Genomic DNA, 20,043 nt, shown 5'->3' with positions numbered 1-20,043 from the left:
GTGGTTCTGAATTTATAGTACAGCTCTGTACAGAGGTGTGGATGTAATTTACATTGGACAACAACTTCCTGTGAAAATTGGCACTTTTCCACTGCAAGTACCGACTCGGCTCCACTCATCCCTGCTTGTCCCTGTTTGGTTTTCCACTGCATGGTACCGCAGGGTACGGTGTTGGAACGGTTCGGTACGGTTTGGTACGGTTTGCTTTTCCACTAAAGTAAAGTGGGTGGGATAACGATTCTCTGACCAATCATTGGCTAGTAGTGACAAACAATCAAGGCTGCATGCAAAGGATTGTGGGATATGGTACCGGTACGGCCCTCTTGGAACCACAACCGAGGTGGTACTGTTTAAGCGAGCAGTACCGTTTGGTTCCACGTAGTGGAAAAGCGCAGCCGTACCGTACCATGCAGTGGAAAAGCGCAAAAGCGAGCCGAACCGTTCGGTTCCATGCAGTGGAAAAGCACCAAATGTGACTTCTTTATCTACATTATATTGTCAAAGGATTGGAACACATACTTTTACACGCACATGAACTTTAATGGCATCCCAGTCTTAGTCTGTAGAGTTTAATATTGAGTTGGCCCACCCTTTGCAGCTATAACAGCTTCAACTCTTCTGGGAAGGCTGTCCACAAGGTTTAGGAGTGTGTCTATGGGAATGTTTGACCATTCTTCCAGAAGCGCATTTGTGAGGTCAGGCACTGCTGTTGGACGAGAAGGTCTGGCTCGCAGACTCCACTCTAATTCATCCCAAAGATGTTCTTTTGGCTTGAGGTCAAAACTGTGCAGGCCAGTCAAGTTCCTCCATGTCTTTAAGGACCTTGCTTTGTGCACTGGTGTTGGAACAGGAAAGGGCCATCACCAAACTGTTCCCACAAAGTTGGGAGCATTAAATTGTCCAAAATGTCTTAGTATGCTGATGCCTTAAGAGTTCCCTTCACTGGAACTAAGGGGCCAAGCCCAACCCCTGAAAATCAACCCCGCACCATAATCCCCCCTCCACCAAATGATTTGGACCTCAAAGCAAGGTCCGTAAAGACATGGATGAGCGAGCTTGAGGTGGAGGAACTTGACTGGCTTGCACAGACTCCTAACCTCAACCCAATAGAACACCTTTGGGATGAATTAACGCGGAAACTGCGAGCCAGGCTTTCTCATCTGGAAGAATGGTCAAAGATTCCCATAGACACACTCCTAAACCTCGTGTACAGCCTTCTCAGAGGAATTGAAGCTGTTATAGCTGCAAAGGGTGGGCCAACTCAATACTGAACCCTACAGACTAAGACTGGGATGCCATTAAAGTTCATGTGCGTATAATGTCAGGTCCCAAAACTTTTGACAATATAGGGTATTCAGTTATGATTTGATGGGTTGACAGTTTGGTTGAGAGCACAGCACAATTGTGACAGACTGCATTCTCGGCATGCTGGGAATGTAATTTGTTTTTTTTTTAAAACCTTTAAATTGATGGGTTTAGTTCCACTTTAATAAAAAATATTTTTCAGATTATTGTAAGTATGCAGGATATCTCAATGAGCCCTTCACAGCCCAATGGTTTGTACATTCTACATTAAAAGGAATGTGTCAGGATGGCTGTTCTCTGCCACAGAAGCTTCCATTCACATGGTGACAGCTTCTAAGGCTAGGTTCACACAGGCAGCAAAGGGGTGGTAAAAGCCAGCGGCTGATCCACATTTTTAAGGCCACCAACCCCCTACCTACAAATTAACATGATGATGGACATTCAGGTCTGTTCTCATTACCGTGTTTGGGATGCTTCATTTCTGGGTGTTGTAAATTGTACACGGCAGTCACATTTTTCAGATGGTGCTGCTTGCAACATGCACCTATTGAAGTCAATAGACCATGCCACAACCGCATCATTTGGCACAGGGTTGTGGCATGATATTTCACTGTAAAATCTTCCTTGGGTTTAAAAAAAAAAAAAAAGTGGCAGTGTTGCCTCCTAAAAACATGCAAATAGCCACCTGTGTAAAAAGGTTGTTATTGTTAGCATTGTCCAGCACTGCATGGGAGCTTCAGCTTCCATTTAAAGCAAACCTGGTATTGGTACAATAATGAAATCTATTGTTCTTGTGTGCTGTATTTAATCAATCTGTCCAATTTTTGCTTTAAAGAATTAAAAACTCTCTTTTTTGTTTGCAGACCAACCGATTGCAAAGATTGAGCCACGGCCCAACATGCCAAGAGAGGGGGAGAAGCTGCAGCTGCAGTGTGATGCCTTTGGAAACCCTGCGTGAGTATAGACTGAACAAGGAGGCCTATTAGATGGAGCACGAGTAGTAGAACTAAAGTATGAGATGGAGTAAAGGAAAAATAGCTCAGTTGACAATAACCAATAAAAGGACCTGTCATTGTGTAGCTGGTATCGTAAAAAAGGGCAAAGTAGGGTTGGAAAGGGTAGACACTTGGGGGGGAATTCAATAAAGCTGCTGCACAAGTTTACTGGCATTAACCCCCCTGGCGGTATTCCCGAGTGTGGCTCGGGGCTGAATTTCAGTACCATTAGCGGAAATCCCGAGCCACACTTGGGGTATCACCAGGGAGAAAGAGGTTACTTACCTTGTCCCCAGGATCCCTCGATGTATTCCGGCATTGTACGGCGGCCGGATCTTCCGCCTGATGCTGTGTGCCCCGGCTTCCGTTCCCTGCGAGCATCGCGTCGCAAGGGGGTGGAACCGGCGGCAAATTCAAAAGGTAAAACACACAAACACACTGATATATTGTAATCTTTTTGGATTACATTACTAAATACAATAAATTGACCTTAATTTGCCCCCCAGTGCCTTTGCCTGCAGTTTTACTGTACTATATATATATATATATATATATATATGTATATGTGTGTGTTTGTATATATATATATATATATATAAGTGTTTTACACTGGTCCAATAGGGAGGCATATTTGTCAGGTTTACTCCTACTGTCCAATGAGTGCACAGGCATATAGTACAGCCTTGGTGATTGGCAGAGGAAAGTGCCTCGGTGCATGCTGGGATACTGTATTAATTAAATGCCAAGGGGCACATGTGCATCGGGGTCTTTCAGCTGGAGAGCAGGGTCCCAGAGGGCCCTCCTCTGTAGAAGCTACCATGCAGCCTCAGGTGGTCGACCTGAGGGCTGGAGAGTCAGAGAAGAGCTGAACCCAGATGTCCTACGGGGACAGTGCTACAGACATGACATTAGAATCCTCTTTACCTTATCATCAGAAAAAGTGTGCACAATCTTCTAATGATTCCTGCTTCATACCAGCCATTGCCACCTGATGGGATTACACCCAATCTGAGCACAGCCGCTTATAGCACAGCTCAGCCCTCGGAAATTTACTGATGGTATATCACTCTGCCAGCCAGGGCTGCCAGTGGCTGTGGGCAACAGTGATCAGTACTATAATCTTAGTATCAGCCACCGCCTGTGCCCCGAAAGTGCAAAAAAAGTTTCATGGATGCCAGTACCGCCACTTGGGCCTAGGCCCCAGGAAAATGTGGTTGACATATTTTTATTTACTCCATGTGGGTAGTATGTATCAGGGTACAATGGGCCCCCTTTCTTTCTGGGCCCGTGTTCCCCACACACACTGTACACATGGATGATACGCCATAGGTGCACAGATTAGGGTGTGCCTAGGCACATCTGACAAGCCCTGTGCACATGTCTATGTACAGCACTGGTTTGCAGGCCCTTCCTGTCTCACACCCGGCCCAAATTAACTATTTAAAGTGAAAGTAAACCTGCACCCCAGTTTTAAGTTTGGCTCCCCTCAACCATTCCAATTTCTCATGTGGTCCCTTGGGAAAAGGAATTGCCCACCCCTGGTCTAGGTTCAGACAGGGTACTTATCAGAATTTGTGTTTAATTTAGTACTGTATTTCATGGTAGTCTGACCTCTAGCACCTTGATAAGTCCTAGTACACAAGCAGTTACCACCTCAGATCACAGTCAGCCATTAAATACAGTGCTTGCGATCTTTGGATAACGCAAGAAAATGACTTGCCACTGTATATTTCATTCTTTGTTACTGCTACAGAAGATACAATTATACCACAGTTTCTTTCTTAAAAGAAAGTGATTGCTACTTATTTTTAGCTGTAGTTTTGGGGAACATGCTCTATGTATTGCCGATCTGACCTTAACTGATCACAAAATAAAAGGAATAAATACAAATGTATTTTAAAACGTGCTCAAAATTAAGGAAACGTTCTGGAAGGAACATACAGCATAGAACAATGGTATATTTGTTACAAAAAAGATCATACAATAGTTAAAAGGCACATAAAGCAATTTTTTCCCTTTTAACTAGGGAAACCGAATTGGAATAGTGCTTAAAGCTGATCATACATGTTGGATGAGATGGCCTGGCTCGCAGTCTCAGCTCTAATTCATCCCAAAGGTGTTCTATCGGGTTGAGGCCAGTCAGGTTCCTCCAGCGCAAACTCGCTCATCCATGTCTTAATGGACCTTGCTTTGTGCACTGGAGCAAATCATTTGGTGGAGGGGGAATTATGTTGTGGGGTTGTTTATCAGGGGTTGGGCTTGCCCTCTTAAGGCGTCAGCATACCAAGACATTTTGGACAATTTCACGCTTCCAAGTTTGTGGGAACAGTTTGGGGTTGGCTCCTTCCTGTTCCAACATGACTGTGCACCAACAAAGCAAGGTCCATAAAGACATGAATGCGTGAGTTTGGGGTGGAGGAACTTGACTGGCCTGTACAGAGTCCTAAACTCAACCCGATAGAACACCTTTGAGATGAACTAAGGTGGAGACTGCGAGCCAGATGCGCTTCTGGAAGAATGGTCAAACATTCCCATAGACACACTCCTAAACCTTGTGGAAATCCTTCCCAGAAGAGTTGAAGCTGTTATAGCTGCAAAGGGTGGGCCAACTCAATATTGAACCCTACGGACTAGGACTGGGATGCCATTAAACTTAATGTGCGTGTAAAGGCAGGCGTCCCAATACTTTTGACAATATTGTGCATGCAGCGAAAAAAACGAAAAAAAAAAAAAAAGACTAAAGATCCCAGTTACATAAACTTACAATAGAGAACAAGTATAATACTGCAAGTGCAGCAACCATAAACCGTATCAATCACTTTAAAGTGACCCTGTACTTAAAGTGTTTGTAAAATTACGATAATAAATAACTTGCATCCCCCCTGTTTTAGGAAGATCTAATGTACTGTGCGTCTGTTTTTTACAATTCTAATCCTAAATAATTGTGAGGCCACATGACATTCCTCTGCTCTCCTTCCCTGATCTGGAGGAAGGCGCTGAGATACCCCTCTAACGTCAGCCGGCCAAAAGAGGGAGGTAAAGTGACCTCACATTGGTGCTGTGAGAGAAGATATTTAGGATTAGAATTGTAAAAAAAAAAGGACACAGTACTTTAGATCTTCATAAAACAGAGGGGATGGTAGTTATTTACAAATGGTATTTTCAAGCAGCAGGGGGGGAGAGACGGGAGGAGATCGCTCTCACACACAGGCAGGGAGAGAGCTGACTGCGGAATGATGGAGGCACGAAAAATGACCACAGTATCATGGGAACAGGCAGGATCAACCAGGTATATTATATCATACAATGGGATAAAGTACACAGCACAAGCACTGTGCTGTTTAACATGCTTTAACCCTTTTCGCTACCAAGTCCATACATCGTACAAACCTGACAGCGGGGGGCTTCAAGACCCGCATGTCTCCTTTGGGCTCCACTAAATGTATTGCAATGCAGATTGCATTGCAAAACATCCTTTCTCTTACGTCCTCCGACAGTCGCCGCCCACTTCATATTCATCACCAATGGGGTTATGTCCTTTATTCCGTAGGAGTAGCTAGGCAATAGAATATGTTAGTACAAAGACTTTTAACATATCCCACCCCCAGGAGGTGGTCCCCTCAGTACATAACCCTCCACTTCCTGTATCCAACTCAGTTTCATTTGTCTAGCTGTCAGGAGTAGCTGGAAGTTTCTGTGCTGGGGCACCTTGTCTCAGCTCTCTTTCCTTTCTTTGGATTTTATTTGAGTTTTTTCTCTCTTTCTTGTTAGCTGTTATTTTACTAGCGTTAGTTAGTTCTTCTGATGAAGAGGATCATGCGGGCTGCGTCTGACCCCCCTGGTAGCAGGCTGTGGGTCAGTGGCTTCTCAGCCCGCCATCGAGCGTTCAGTCAGGTATCGCTCCTGAGTTATCTGAACGACCCATCCCTGTTCCGTGCAGGGATGCTAGGTGAGGTGGCTACCTCACTGGACGCTGTGCGGTTTCTCAACCCACCTTCTGATGCGTCCTGGATGCGACTCTCCCTGCCTCATGTGCAGCGGTTTGTTCGCCTGTGCGGGTCCCCCACGCCATGTGAGAGGTAAGTGTATTTATGTGGGGACCTGTCTGTCTGGGGGGTGTCAGTCTGGGACTGTGTACCTTGCCCTGTGTTCACACTATTACGTTTTCCCTATCTCTCACATTGAAAGCTGTGGGCTGCAGGAGGGGGGGCTGGCTGCACTCTGTGTCAGTTTTCTGTTTGTGTGAACGGCTGTGTGCTGTGGGGCTTGAGTTTCTCATGCTTGGGGCACATTACAGCGCCGCTGCGGCGGTTTACCATGTTCCTTTTTTGGGCAGATGGTGTGTTTTACTTCTCCCTCATGGGGTGTGGGAGCGGCGGTTTCGGCGCCAAACGGCGCCATTTTGACTGCGATCGCTCCGGCCGCATGTTTTACATGCATGGCGGCCATTTTCTTGTAGCCTCCATAGGCTTTCATAGAGCGCCCTGTATGCCAGCATTTCCTTTCCTTCAGGAGCACCGCAGGCAGCAGCAGCGGCACCGATCTCTCCAGGTTCATTTCTTTTTATTCCCTGTATCCTGCCTTGGTATACTTGTCCCTGTGGGGGTCCCTTGTGTGGGATGCTTAGTGTGAGTGGGCTACGATCGCAGCGCTCTCTTAAAGGGGCGGTCACCCATTTATTTTTGCTGCTACAAGGGCATGGATTTTCAGGAATACTAGTTTCCTGCCAATTTAGGGGGAAGCCAGGGGACTGCGGTTCCCCCCCCCCCCCGGGGGGGGGATTTGGCTGCGATTGTGGCTAGCCTTGCGACTCAGGTGCAAATGCTGGTGGTTGCTCAATCCTCTAAAAGGCCCAGAGTTTTCAATTTCCTCTGTTTCAAGAGGGTGATGGTGCTGGGGCAGAGATCTCCTTATCGGGGTCTCGTTCCTCCCGGGACCTTATAGGGTCAGTAATGGAGGCTGAGGTAGAGGGGGTTGATAATTCTCCCCCTGGCTCGTCTGAAGAGCTTGCGCTCATGGATGAATTGGTTGCTTCTATCAAGCAAACTCTGCGTTTGGAGGAGGAAACATGTCCTCCAGCTGCCTTGGCAGCTTATGGGACGCAGAAAAGGCGCATATCATCGCGGATGTTTCCATGCACTGATGATTTTCAGCGCGCTGTGAAAGAACGATGGCGTAATATACGCAAACCTTTTGCTGTACCAAGTAGGTTTAAGCTGCGCTATCCTTTTACGCCCGCTACTGATGGGCGTTGGTGTGTCCCACCTCCGGTGGACCAGGCGTTAGCAGTTTTGAACAAGTCCACTGCGATTCCTGCTGCAGACACCCCGGTGTTCCGGGATGCCACGGACAAGAGGATGGAGTCCTTTGCCCGTTGTACCTATTCTATTGTGGGTTCTATGTTGAAAGCTTTATTGCTTCACTTATGGCGGCCCAGGCGGTCGCGAACTGGACGCAGGTGCTTAGGCGTGTCCTGGTGGCTGATTCTGCCCCCCAGGCGACTTTGGATATGGTGGATCAAATCCACCAGGGTGTCATGTATTTGTGTGATGCGGACCTGGATATGGTTCCGTTGGCTGCACGTGTACACAGTGTGGCGGTGTTATCTCGCCGCCTGGTTTGGTTGAAGTGTTGGTCTGTGGATCAATCTTCACGTAAGACCTTGGCCAATCTGCCGTTTGATGGTTCTCGCCTTTTTGGCGAATCCCTGGATGCCCTAATTAAAGGGGTCATGGGGGGTAAGAGCACACTCTTACCTCAATCCCACTAGACTAAGACGGCTCCTGGAAAACAGAATGCTTTCTTTCGGCCCCCTCAGGGGTCCTTTCGTGCCTTTCGGTCACATTTTGGGACAAGCCGTCCAAGGGTCAAGGCTCCCGCAAGAAGCCGTGGGCAGGTAAGCAAAAGTCCGGCCAATCCGGTTCTGCGGCCCACAACAGTGCGGCCTGAAGGGGCGCCCTCACCCACTTCACAGGAAATCGTTCGATCTGGTCACTCAGAACGAGTTTCTCTCTCGGCCGGAGAGCAGATTTTTTCCCTCAAGTCTTCTGTTATCCCCGGAGCGTTTGCGGGACCTGCATCTAGCGGTGCAGGACCTGAGGGCTCAGGGAGTGGTGGTCCCGGTGTCTCATCGGGACAGATTTCGGGGGTTCTATTCCAATCTGCTCACCGTGCCCAGGAAGGAGGGCAAGGTGCGTCCGATTCTGGACTTGAAGGCGCTGACCCGCCTTGTGCGGGTGCGCAAGTTCCGCATGGAATCCCTGCGGTCGGTGGTGGCTGCCCTGGTTCCGGGGGAGTTCATGGCTTCCATCGGCTTGCAAGATGCGTATCTTCACATCCCGATTTTCGAGGGTCACCAGAGGTACCTTCGATTCGCCATAGCGGATGATCATTACCGATTTGTGGCGTTGCCTTTTGGTCTCGCCTCGGCTCCAAGGGTGTTCACCAAAGTGCTGGCACCGGTTCTGGCTTTGTTGAGGGCCCAGGGCTTTTCGGTTCTGGGGTATCTGGATGATATTCTGGTTCGGTCTGCGACCAGCCAGAGTCTGGAGAAGGATCTGTCCGTCACGTTGCAGACTCTGCAGGAGTTTGGTTGGACGATCAATTTTCCAAAGTCGACATTGTGCCCATCGGTTCGGATTTCTTACCTGGGTATGCTTCTGGACTCTGTCCAGGCGTAGGTCTTCCTGCCGGAAGAAAAACTTGTAGCTCTTCAGGAGGCAGTCAGGTCCCTCAGGGACGTTCCATCTTCGTCCATTCGGACGTGCATGCGGTGTCTGGGATTGATGGTCTCGGCTTTCGAGGCGATTTCCCTTCGCCCAGTTTCACACACGGGATCTCCAAGCGGAGATATTGTCCAAGTGGGACGGGCGTCCGCAGTCTCTGGATCTCCAGATGTCATTGAGTTCTCAGACCAGAAGGGATCTTCTGTGGTGGCTTCTATCCCCCTCAGTATCGGGGGGCAAGTCTTGTCGTCCCCTTTCATGGACGGTGATCACCACGGACGCCAGCCTGTCGGGCTGGGGTGGTGTTCTGGGCGTTCTGTCCACCCAGGGTGTTTGGTCGACGGAGGAATCCTCCCTTCCGATCAACGTTCTGGAACTGCGAGCGATACTCCTCTGTCTTCGTCGTTGGACGGACAATCTTCACGGCTACCCGGTTCGGGTGCAGACGGACAATGCCACGGCGGTGGCTTACATCAATCACCAAGGGGGCACCAGGAGTGCCCGGGCGGCTCGAGAAGTGGCTGCGATTCTGTCTTGGGCCGAGACGCATGTCCCGGCAATATCGGCAGGTCACATTCCGGGGGTGAAAATTTGGCAGGCGGATTATCTGAGCCGTCGAACCCTGGACCAGGGAGAATGGTCCCTTCACCCGGCTGTCTTCCAGATGTTGTGTGCGAGGTGGGGTCTTCCGGAGGTAGACCTGTTCGCGTCTCGTCTGAACTACAAAGTACCACGGTTCGTGGCAAGGACGTGCGATCCTCGGGCAGACGCGTCGGACGCGTTGGTTGCCCCGTGGCATCAGTACCAACTGATGTATGCGTTCCCGCCGATTCAATTGCTGTCCAGGTTCCTTCGCGGAACCGACCACGGTGATTCTTGTGGCACCGGACTGGCCTCGCCGGTCCTGGGACGTAGACCTCGTAAATCTGGCAATCGACGCCCCGTGGCGTCTGCCTCTTCGAGAAGATCTTCTGTCGCAAGGACCTATCTTCCATCCTGCTTTACAGTCGCTGGCCTTGACGGCCTGGCTGTTAAAACCGAGGTCCTGAAGAACAGGGGTCTTTCCCCTGAGTTCATTCACACCTTAATAAATGCGAGGAAGTCTTCCTCTGGGAAGGTTTATTACCGTACTTGGAAGGCGTATTTTGCCTGGTGCGAATCCAGGGGTTTCTCTCCTGACACTTATTCGGTGTCTAGGGTGTTGCCCTTCCTTCAGACGGGTGTTGACCAGCGTCTGGCGCTGGCCACGATCAAGGGTCAGGTGTCTGCTTTGGCCGTTCTTTTTCGACGGCCTGTGGCATCTGATTCTTTGGTTAGCACTTTTGTGCAGGGGGTACGTCATCTGATCCCTCCTAGGAGGGACCCTCTTACCCCTTGGGACTTGAATCTAGTTCTATCGGTATTGCAGCGTGCTCCTTTTGAAAGGTTCAGGGAGATCTCGCTGTCTTTGTTATCCAAGAAGGTCGCCTTTTTGGTGGCTATCACCTCGACTCGTCGAGTGTCGGGGCTGGCAGCCTTGTCCTGCAAGTCTCCGTGTCTGGTTGTGCATTTGGACAAGGTGGTCTTGCGACCTAACCCTTCTTCTCTTCCAAAATGGGTTTCGGACTTTCATCTCAATGTGGACATTGTCAAACCTTCGCTTTGCGCGAAGCCGAAGCATCCGACGGAGGTGTTGCTTCACTCCTTGGATGTTGTCCGGGCGATTAGAGTCTATTTCACATCGACTGAGTCTTCTCGCAAGTCGGATGCCTTGTTTGTCCTTCCGGGAGGTCCTCGGAAGGGCATGGCGGCGTCGGCTTCTACAATCGCCAAATGGATCAGACGGACCATTGATCAGGCCTATGCTTTGAGGGGGAAAGTTCCCCCTGTACCTGTGAAGGCGCACTCTACCAGATCTCGGAGTACGTCTTGGGCCTGTCGTCATGGGGCCTCTGTGGCCCAGGTGTGTGAGGCGGCGACTTGGTCGACCGTACACACTTTCACGATATTCTACAGAGTAGATGTTCAGGCATCGGCTGATGCTTCCTTTGGCCGCAAGGTTCTTAGTGCGGCAGTTTCCTAGAGCCCTTGTTACGGGTTCTTTGGCTTTTTGGGATTTTTTGTTTTTTCCCTGGGTTTTCTTGCTCCTGTTGAGCGAGTGTTTTGTTCTTATGCCCAACTGGTTTCCTTCCTTTGTTAAGGTTCCTTTGGGGAGACGGCGTTGCCTTGGGCGCGGCTGTGTTCTTCCCACCCCTCATGTTTACACTGCTTTGGGACATCCCCATTGGTGATGAATATGAAGTGGGCGGCGACTGTCGGAGGACGTAAGAGAAAACGGAATTTTTGTAAAATCTTACCTGTAAAATTCCTTTCTCTGAGTCCTCCGACAGTCGCCGCCCCCGCCCCTCTTTTGGGGTTTTGATGTACTCTCTACTGCTATTCCACTGAAACTGAGTTGGATACAGGAAGTGGAGGGTTATGTACTGAGGGGACCACCTCCTGGGGGTGGGATATGTTAAAAGTCTTTGTACTAACATATTCTATTGCCTAGCTACTCCTACGGAATAAAGGACATAACCCCATTGGTGATGAATATGAAGTGGGCGGCGACTGTCGGAGGACTCAGAGAAAGGAATTTTACAGGTAAGATTTTACAAAAATTCCGTTTTTCCATCTAGCCGGGGTCACTGAGAGGCTGACACGGAAGTTTCGTCATAGACGTTGCTTTCTGGGTCACAACAAGAAGGGGAGGAGAGCGGACATATGTCCACTCTTCTCCTCCCCCCCCCCCACACCTGCACCCGCCATGTTTTCCGGACTCCGCTTGCCCACTTCATGGGGGGTGCCGGCGGTTGAAAGGAAAGGAGAAGAGTGGACATATGTCCGCTCTCCTCCCCTTCTTGTTTCGTCTATGACGAAACTTCTGTGTCAGCCTCTCAGTGACCCCGGCTAGCTGGAAAAGGATGTCTTGCAATGCAATCTGAATTGCAATACATTTAGTGGAGCCCAAAGGAGACATGCGGGGTCTTTTAGACCCCGCATGTCTCATTAAAGAGAACCTGTCCCCTAAAAATCCTCATATAGGGGACTTTTTGTCCTCTATGTGATAAAAAAAAGTTAAGTAAAAAAGAAAAAAAATTTTTTTGCAAAAAAAAAGAGAGTTACACCCAAGTACATAACCCTCCCCCCCTGAAAATTTTGACCTCACCCCCACATATACGTAGGAACATAAACAAATGCGTTGGGGTCGCCTATGTGTGAAAACGTTGATTGCGATACATGCTACATATCGCCGCGCACGACAGAGTGAAAGCAATAATTCTAACACAAGATCTCCTCCGTAACACTAAACTGATACTTATAGGGGGCTTTTGAAGGTTTGCCTATAGAAAATATAGGGTACTGAAGTTTGTCACCATTTCATGGGCACACGCAAATTTAGGCTTTGACATGCTGGGTATCTATTTACTTGGTGCAAGCTCGTCTTTTTTTTTTATATTTTACCAAATATGTGGGTAGTTTATTGCGTTTGTTTGCCCTAAAATTCACTTTAGTGTGTTTTTACTGAAATTTTGCGTTTCCTAGACCTTTGCGGAAATAATGTGTGACATTAAATGAAAATTGGAGCTACCACTATTTCATTCTCTAGAGCAGTGTTTCTCAACCTTTTTTCAGCCAAGGCACCCTTTAACCACTTAAGCCCCGGAGGATTTGGCTGCTCAAAGACCAGGCCCTATTTTGCGATTCGGAACTGCGTGACTTTAACAGACAATTGCGCGTTTTTTTTCCCCACAAACAGAGCTTTCTTTTGGTGGTATTTGATCACCTGTGCGATTTTTTTTTTTTAAACAAAAAAAGAGCTACAATTTTGAAAAAAATAATATTTTTCAAATTTTTTATATGAAATTCTCAAAAAAAAATGTAAAAATATATATTTTTTAACATTTTAGGCCAATTCGTTTTCTGCTACATATTTTTAGTAAAAAAAATCGCAATAGGCGTATTTTGATTGGTTTGCGCAAAAGCTATTGCGTTTACTAACTACGGGAAAGATTTATGGCATTTTTATTTGTTTTTTTTTAACGAGTAATGGCGGCGATCTGCGATTTTTTTTTTTGCGGGACTGCAACATTGTGGCGGACAGATCGGACCCCTGACTGACATTTTTGACACTTTTGGTTGTACCAGTGACCTTACTACAGTAATCAGTGCTATAAATATGCACTGTTACTGTCAAAATGACACTGGCAGGTAAGGGGTTAACTTTACTGGTGATCAAGGGGTTAAGTATGTCCCTAGGGGCGTGATTCTAACTGTGGGGGGGCGTGGCTTGTGATGTAATCACAGAGACATACGATCCTACATAGCAGGATCACATAGCCTCTGTCTTTACTTTAGTGAGAATGACAGACGACTGTGTTTACATCAGCCATCTGTCTTTCTCCCTCTCCTGCGGGAGATCGCGAGTGACCGGCGGACATCGGTGCTGCTGGTCACACGCCCTGGCTCCCCAGGGAACTAGCGGGGGCGGGAGCGTTCTGGCGGCGGCGCGCGCTCGCCCCCTACAGGCTCGTGGGCGAGCGACGTACCCATACGTCACTTTGCCTGTAAGCGGCTGACTGCCGCAGTAAATAGTCATGCGGCGGTCGGCAAGTGGTTAAAATCATGGACAATCTCGAGGCACCCTCCAAAATTATGGACAATCTTGAGGCGCCTCATTCCAAAATTAAAAAAACTATTCTGATAGTTTTACATAATGCAGCAACATCAATACATGTAGGACACCAAACTTTAAAGGTGATTTATTCTTCCAAAGCAAATATACTTTTGCAAACTGGTACTGACTAGTATGCCAGTGTTTCTTCTCCCTCAGTTTTTCTCCATCACTTAGCTAATGAGACCCCCAAAGCTGATGGAGAGAGAGGCAAGGGAGGGTCAAACAGGGATGGTGTGGGAAACTGACTTCCTCCTTATCAACTGATGATGTCAGTGGTCGTTAGAAGGTTGTGGCTTTGTGTCACTAAAAGGCAGGTTTTATCCACCCACTGGCTTATATTTGTATTTGGGGCAATTTTTAGGCATTCTGCCAAGGCACCCCTGAAGATACCTCAAGGCACCTTACGGTGCCTGGGCACCCTGGTTGAAAAAGGCTGCTCTAGAGTGTCTGCTTTCAGAAAATATATCATGTTTGGGGGTTTTGTGTAATCTTCAGGTCTAAAATAATTTTTCAAATGTGCGCAAAAAAAAAAAATATGCGAAAATTAAAAGAAATGGATTTTTTTTTTTTTTTTTTTAGGGTTACAAACGCTTTAATTTTAAACCTTTAACCACTTTAACCACTTGCCGACCGCCGCACGACTATTTACTGAAGCCACAGCCAATCACAGTTAGAATCACGCCCCTAGGGATACACACAGCCCCTCCCTCTCAAAAAAAGTTAACCCCTTCACTGCCAGTGTTATTTTACAGTAACAGTGCATATATATAGCACTGATTACTGTAGAAATGTCACTGGTAACCCCAAAAATGTCAGTCCAGGGTCCGATCTGTCCGCCTCAATGTCGCAGTACCGCAAACAAAATCGCAGATCGCCGCCAATATGCGTTAAAAAAAAAAACAACAAAAATGACAAAAATCTTTCCCTTTGTTAGTAAACGCGATAACTTTTGCGCAAACCAATCAAAATACGCTTTTTGCGATTTTTTTTTTTTACCAAACATATGTAGCATAAAACAAATTGGCCGAAAATGTTAAAAAATTTTGATTTTTACATTTTTTTTGGGGGGGAATTTCATATAAAAAAATGTGAAAAATATTGTTATTTTTGCAAAATTTACGCTCTTTTTTTGTTTATAGCGCGTGATCAAAAAATCGCACAGGTGATCAAATACCACCAAAAGAAAGCTCTGTTTGTGGGGAAAAAAAGGACGTCAAATTCATTTAGGTAGAGCGTCGCATGACCGTGCAATTGTCCGTTAAAGTCACACAGTGCCGAATCGCAAAATACCCCCTGGTCTTTTAGCAGCCAAATCCTCCGGGGCTTAAGTGGTTAAAAGTATATGTATTTCCGAACAGGCCTCATGTAAATGCTGCCCCCCCCCCCATCCTTATTAGCCAGAAAATATTCTTATTTTCCCCTCTCTAATTTAGTTCTCTTTTTACTACTACAGTAATACTTTGGATTGCGAGCATAAGTCGTCCTGGAAGCATGCTTGTAATCCAAAGCACTCACATATCAAAGCTAATTTCCGTATAAGAAATAATGGAATCTCAGACGATTCGTTCCACAACCATTTATTCATATAAAAATGATTATGGCAATACAAAATACAGTACAGTATAAAGTGTATGGTGTATACAGTACATGGCCAGAGGTCTGGGGGGCAATACAAGCAGTAGAAAGATCAAAGTTTTAACCAGTTCTGGACCGGAAGGATATGCCCCCTTAATGACCAGGCCATTTTTTGCGATTCGGCACTGCGTTACTTTAACAGACAATTGCGCGGTCGCGCGACACTGTACCTAAATAATGTTTTTTCCCACAAATAGAGCTTCCTTTTGGTGGTTTTTGATCACCTGTGCGATTTTTATTTATTGCGCTATAAACAAAAAAAGAGCGACAATTCTAAAAAAAAAAATATATATTTTTCACTTTCTGCCATATAAAACATTCCCAAAAAAAAAAAAAAATGTTAAAATCAAAATTTTTCATCCTTTTAGGCCAATTTGTATTTTCTACATATGTTTGGTAAAAAAAAATCCCAATAAGCGTATTTTGATTGGTTTGCACAAAAGTTATCGCATCTACAAAGCAGAGGAAAGATTTATGTCATTTTTATTTATTTATTTTTACTAGTAATGGCAGTGATCTGCGATTTTTAGCGAGACTGCGACATTGCAGCGGACAGATCGGACCCCTAACTGACATTTTTGACACTTTTGGGGGGACCAGTGACATTACTACAGTAATCAGTGCTAAAAATATGCACTGTTACTGTAATAATGACACTGGCAGGGAAGGGGTTAACCGAGAGGGGTTCAAAGGGTTAAAGCGGTTGTATCCTCACAACATTAAAAAAAAACCCCGCAAGACAAAGGCATAATGTGCTAGTATGCATCGCATTCTAACTCATTATGAAATACTTACCTTAGAACGAAGCCCCGACACAGTCGCCTGGACACCGCTGTGGGAGCTGACATGCTCCCACTGTGTCTCTTCCAGGGGGGTTCGGCGACTCCGGCGCTGTGAGTGGCCGGAGTCGCGATGACGTCACTCTCGCGTATGCACACGGGAGTTTTCTTTCCGGCAAGGAGCTGGCAAAGCGCTCTGGACCTTCAGAGCACGTGCGCTGCTGCTGTCAGCGGCTGCATGCAGGCCGAATATCTCCTAAACCATGCAGGTTTAGGAGATATTCATTTTACCTATTATAGGCTTACCTGTAGGTAAAAGTTTAATGGCGGAGTATACTTCCACTTTAAGTGTGAGCCTAGGGGAGTGTTTTCTAACTGTATGGGAGGGACTTGTGAAATGAACACAGAGACCTATGATCCTATATAGGAGGATCACAGGCACTCGGTGTTCATTTCAGCGAGAACAACAGCTGACTGTCGTTCTCTCTCAGCGGGGAGCGGTCGCGGGTTCCGGTCCCATGGATCAGCTTTCCCGCTTCCTAATGGAGGCGGGTGCTTGACCCCAGAGCGCTCCCGCGAACCGATGTACCCATACGTCGGTTCGCGCAGCCGAGCCAGCCTGCCGCAGTATATCTGTGTTAGGCGGTCGGTAAGTGGTTAATGGAAAAAAAACTGTGGAATTACACTCACAATGTTAAAAACAATATCCCACGTTAAGGAGTCTGGTGCTCATCCATCTAAAGCAGGGATCCTTAAACTACGGCCCTCCAGCTGTTGCAGGACTACACGTCCCAGGAGGCATTGTAAAACTCTGACATTCACAGACATGACTACGCCTGAACAACTGGAGGGCCATAGTTTGAAGACCCCTTGGTGTAGGTATGATGGGAATTGTAGTTTCTAAACAACTGGAGGGCCATAGTTTGAAGACCCCTGGTGTAGGTATGATGGAAATTGTAGTTTCTAAACAACTGGAGGGCCATAGTTTTAAGACCCCTGGTGTAGGTATGATGGGAATTGTAGTTTCTAAACAACTGGAGGGCCATAGTTTGAAGACCCCTTGGTGTAGGTATGATGGGAATAGTAGTTTCTAAACAACTGGAGGGCCATAGTTTGAAGACCCCTGGTGTAGGTATGATGGGAATTGTAGTTTCTAAACAACTGGAGGGCCATAGTTTGAAGACCCCTTGGTGTAGGTATGATGGGAATTGTAGTTTCTAAACAACTGGAGGGCCATAGTTTGAAGACCCCTGGTGTAGGTATGATGGGAATTGTAGTTTCTAAACAACTGGAGGGCCATAGTTTGAAGACCCCTGGTGTAGGTATGATGGGAATTGTAGTTTCTAAACAACTGGAGGGCCATAGTTTTAAGACCCCTGGTGTAGGTATGATGGGAATTGTAGTTTCTAAACAACTGGAGGGCCATAGTTTGAAGACCCCTTGGTGTAGGTATGATGGGAATTGTAGTTTCTAAACAACTGGAGGGCCATAGTTTGAAGACCCCTGGTGTAGGTATGATGGGAATTGTAGTTTCTAAACAACTGGAGGGCCATAGTATGAAGACCCCTGATCTAAAGCCACTGGTGTATACAGTAAAGCTGCTGGTGTATACATTACTGTACGTGGCCAGAGGTCCGGGGGCGCTGGTGGCTCCTGGAGAACTAGGAGACACTCGAGAACTGTTGACACTTCTGGGTGCCCCCAACGCATGTTAGGCCCACCACTCCCAGCTGGGAGTGTCTCTGAGTTCTCCAGAAAGTGCTGGGAGCCACCAGCACCCCTGGACCTCTGGCCACATACAGTACTCTATACACCATTGGCTTTACTGTCTATACCAGCAGCTTTCTATGGATGAGCACCAGACTCCCTAACGCGGGATTTACATGGTGAGTGTAATTTCACTTTTTTTTGTACATTAAAACTGTGATCCTTCTACTGATGGTCTTGTAAAAAATTCCAATTATTAAAAAAAACATTGCTCATCTTGCAAAACGCTCGTATACCACGTTATTTGCAAACTAAGGTATCACTGTACTTTTTTTAGTACTATTTTTTACTGGGGAACTCCTTTTCCTGCACTTCATCGCTCAACTCTTGCAGCCGCCTCCCCATGCCCAGTGAGGGTGTCTTTAATAGTGGCTGTGGCCACGTCTGATTTGGACCACAGCTTTCACTCTTATTACCATTTCCATTGTCTCTGCTTATCTCTGTTTCTGTGTTCAGTATGCCCTTTTTACAGTAAAGTGTTACTAGTCGCACATCTTCATTTCTCTCTGTCTCACCTCTCCCACACTGCACCTTTCCAACCTTCTTCATTCACATCTTCTCCACACCTCCCACACTTTGTGTCATTATATAAGAGTGGCAAACAAAGCCTCTTTGAGCTACTGCTTATACCGGAAATGTCAGGCGTGCATAAACAGTTCCTGAATCACTAGTCACAATACCACAATTCCAGGTAAGGTCTGTGTGTGCTTTGCTTATCAAATAAATTACATACTTCCATTTATTGATTAGTCGGCTGCATACTGTTACATGTTAAAGGGTTACTGTTTAAGTATATAGCATGGACTCCAGTAGTGACATCCAACTAGAGTTCCCTGCTCTGCTCTCCAGTGTGGTACAGTCCAAATGTAAGAAGGAAAGGGAATGACCCAAAAGAGAAAGGAGTTCTATAGGGGAGGAAGGGACCATGGCACTTAGTTTTGCATTACTTTAGGAATTTTTGAGTACCGTATTTTCCGGCGTATAAGGCGACTGGGTGTATAAGACGACTGAGCGTATAAGACGACCCCCCTAATTTTCAAGTTAAAACATAGGTTTTGGGCTATACTCGCCGTGTAAGACTACCCCCCTTCCGAAGCAAGGCAACACCATTGAAAAACATCAGATTTTCCATAGATCTCCAAGGTACCCTAGTACTGTAATACATGTAATCTCTCATAAAATCTCCAAGGTACCCTAAGTATTACCAGTAGATGTAATCTCAAGACGCTGGCTGTGTGGGAATCCTGTACCGGTATACCATATGTACCGTAGATTCGGCTACATACAGTATACCACGCTGAGCCAATCACAGTGAGCGATGTATTCTATTATTGAATGCAAAGCCTGCTCGGATTGGCAGAGTCAGAGAGGCGGGCTGATGTTACTCCGCCAATCCAAGCAGGCTTTGCATTCAATGCAAGAATACATTGCTCTCCCTGATTGGCTTAGCATGGTACACTGTATGTAGCCGAAGCTACGGTACATACGGTATACCGGTACAGGATTCCCACACAGCCAGCGTCTAGAGAGATTACATCTACCGGTAATACTTATACTTAGGTTACCTTGGAGATATTATACTCGGCGTATAAGACAACCCCCCATTTTTGGGGGATTTTTTTGAGGTTCAAAAGTAGTCTTATACGCCAGAAAATACAGTATATACCGCGGTTGCCATGCCCCCTTCCTCCCCTATAGAACTCCTTTCTCTTTTGGGTCATTCCCTTTCCTTGTTACATGACTGGTGTTCTGGAGTCTGAAGTGGGACACACCACCAATACGGTGAGTCGGTATCTCATACTTTACTGGTGTGATATTACCCAGTAATTAGAGCGGGCAGGTACCTTTTTCTTCTTTTGTTGTTACTGCATACAGTCCAAATGTACATGCTAACAAAGAAAGTGGGGTCTTCTTGTGCTTACCATAGCAGGTGGAGAGCTTTCAGTTCCAGAGTCCTTTACAGATATAACCAGCTGACTTACTATTCAGCCCACGGGTGTTTTGCTATAAGCGTATTTTGATTGGTTTGCGCAAAAGTTATTGCGTCTTCTAACTACGGAAAATATTTATGTCATTTTTATTGTTTTTTTTGTTTTTTTTTTACTGGTAATGGCGGCAATCTGCATTTTTTTGCGGGACTG

The 20,043-nt window shown here is 46.6% G+C and overlaps 1 protein-coding gene across 3 annotated transcripts in view; it reads left to right on the top strand.

The window, feature by feature from the left end:
• The window catches only part of CADM3 (cell adhesion molecule 3), a 715,770-nt gene that overhangs the window by 579,839 nt on the left and 115,888 nt on the right, over window positions 1–20,043 (top strand). For all 3 annotated transcript variants that reach the window (XM_082275533.1, XM_082275534.1, XM_082275535.1), the window contains one exon: window positions 2,169–2,259. In XM_082275533.1, the coding sequence (XP_082131659.1) occupies window positions 2,169–2,259 (91 nt within the window). The remainder of the gene's footprint in view (window positions 1–2,168; window positions 2,260–20,043) is intronic.

The sequence above is a fragment of the Pelophylax lessonae genome (genome assembly GCF_965119305.1).
Source record: "Pelophylax lessonae genome assembly, chromosome: 13".
Classification (NCBI taxonomy): Eukaryota; Metazoa; Chordata; class Amphibia; order Anura; family Ranidae; genus Pelophylax; species Pelophylax lessonae.
Note: the sequence above shows the minus strand (reverse complement) of the source record. Positions and strands in the feature narration are given on the sequence as shown.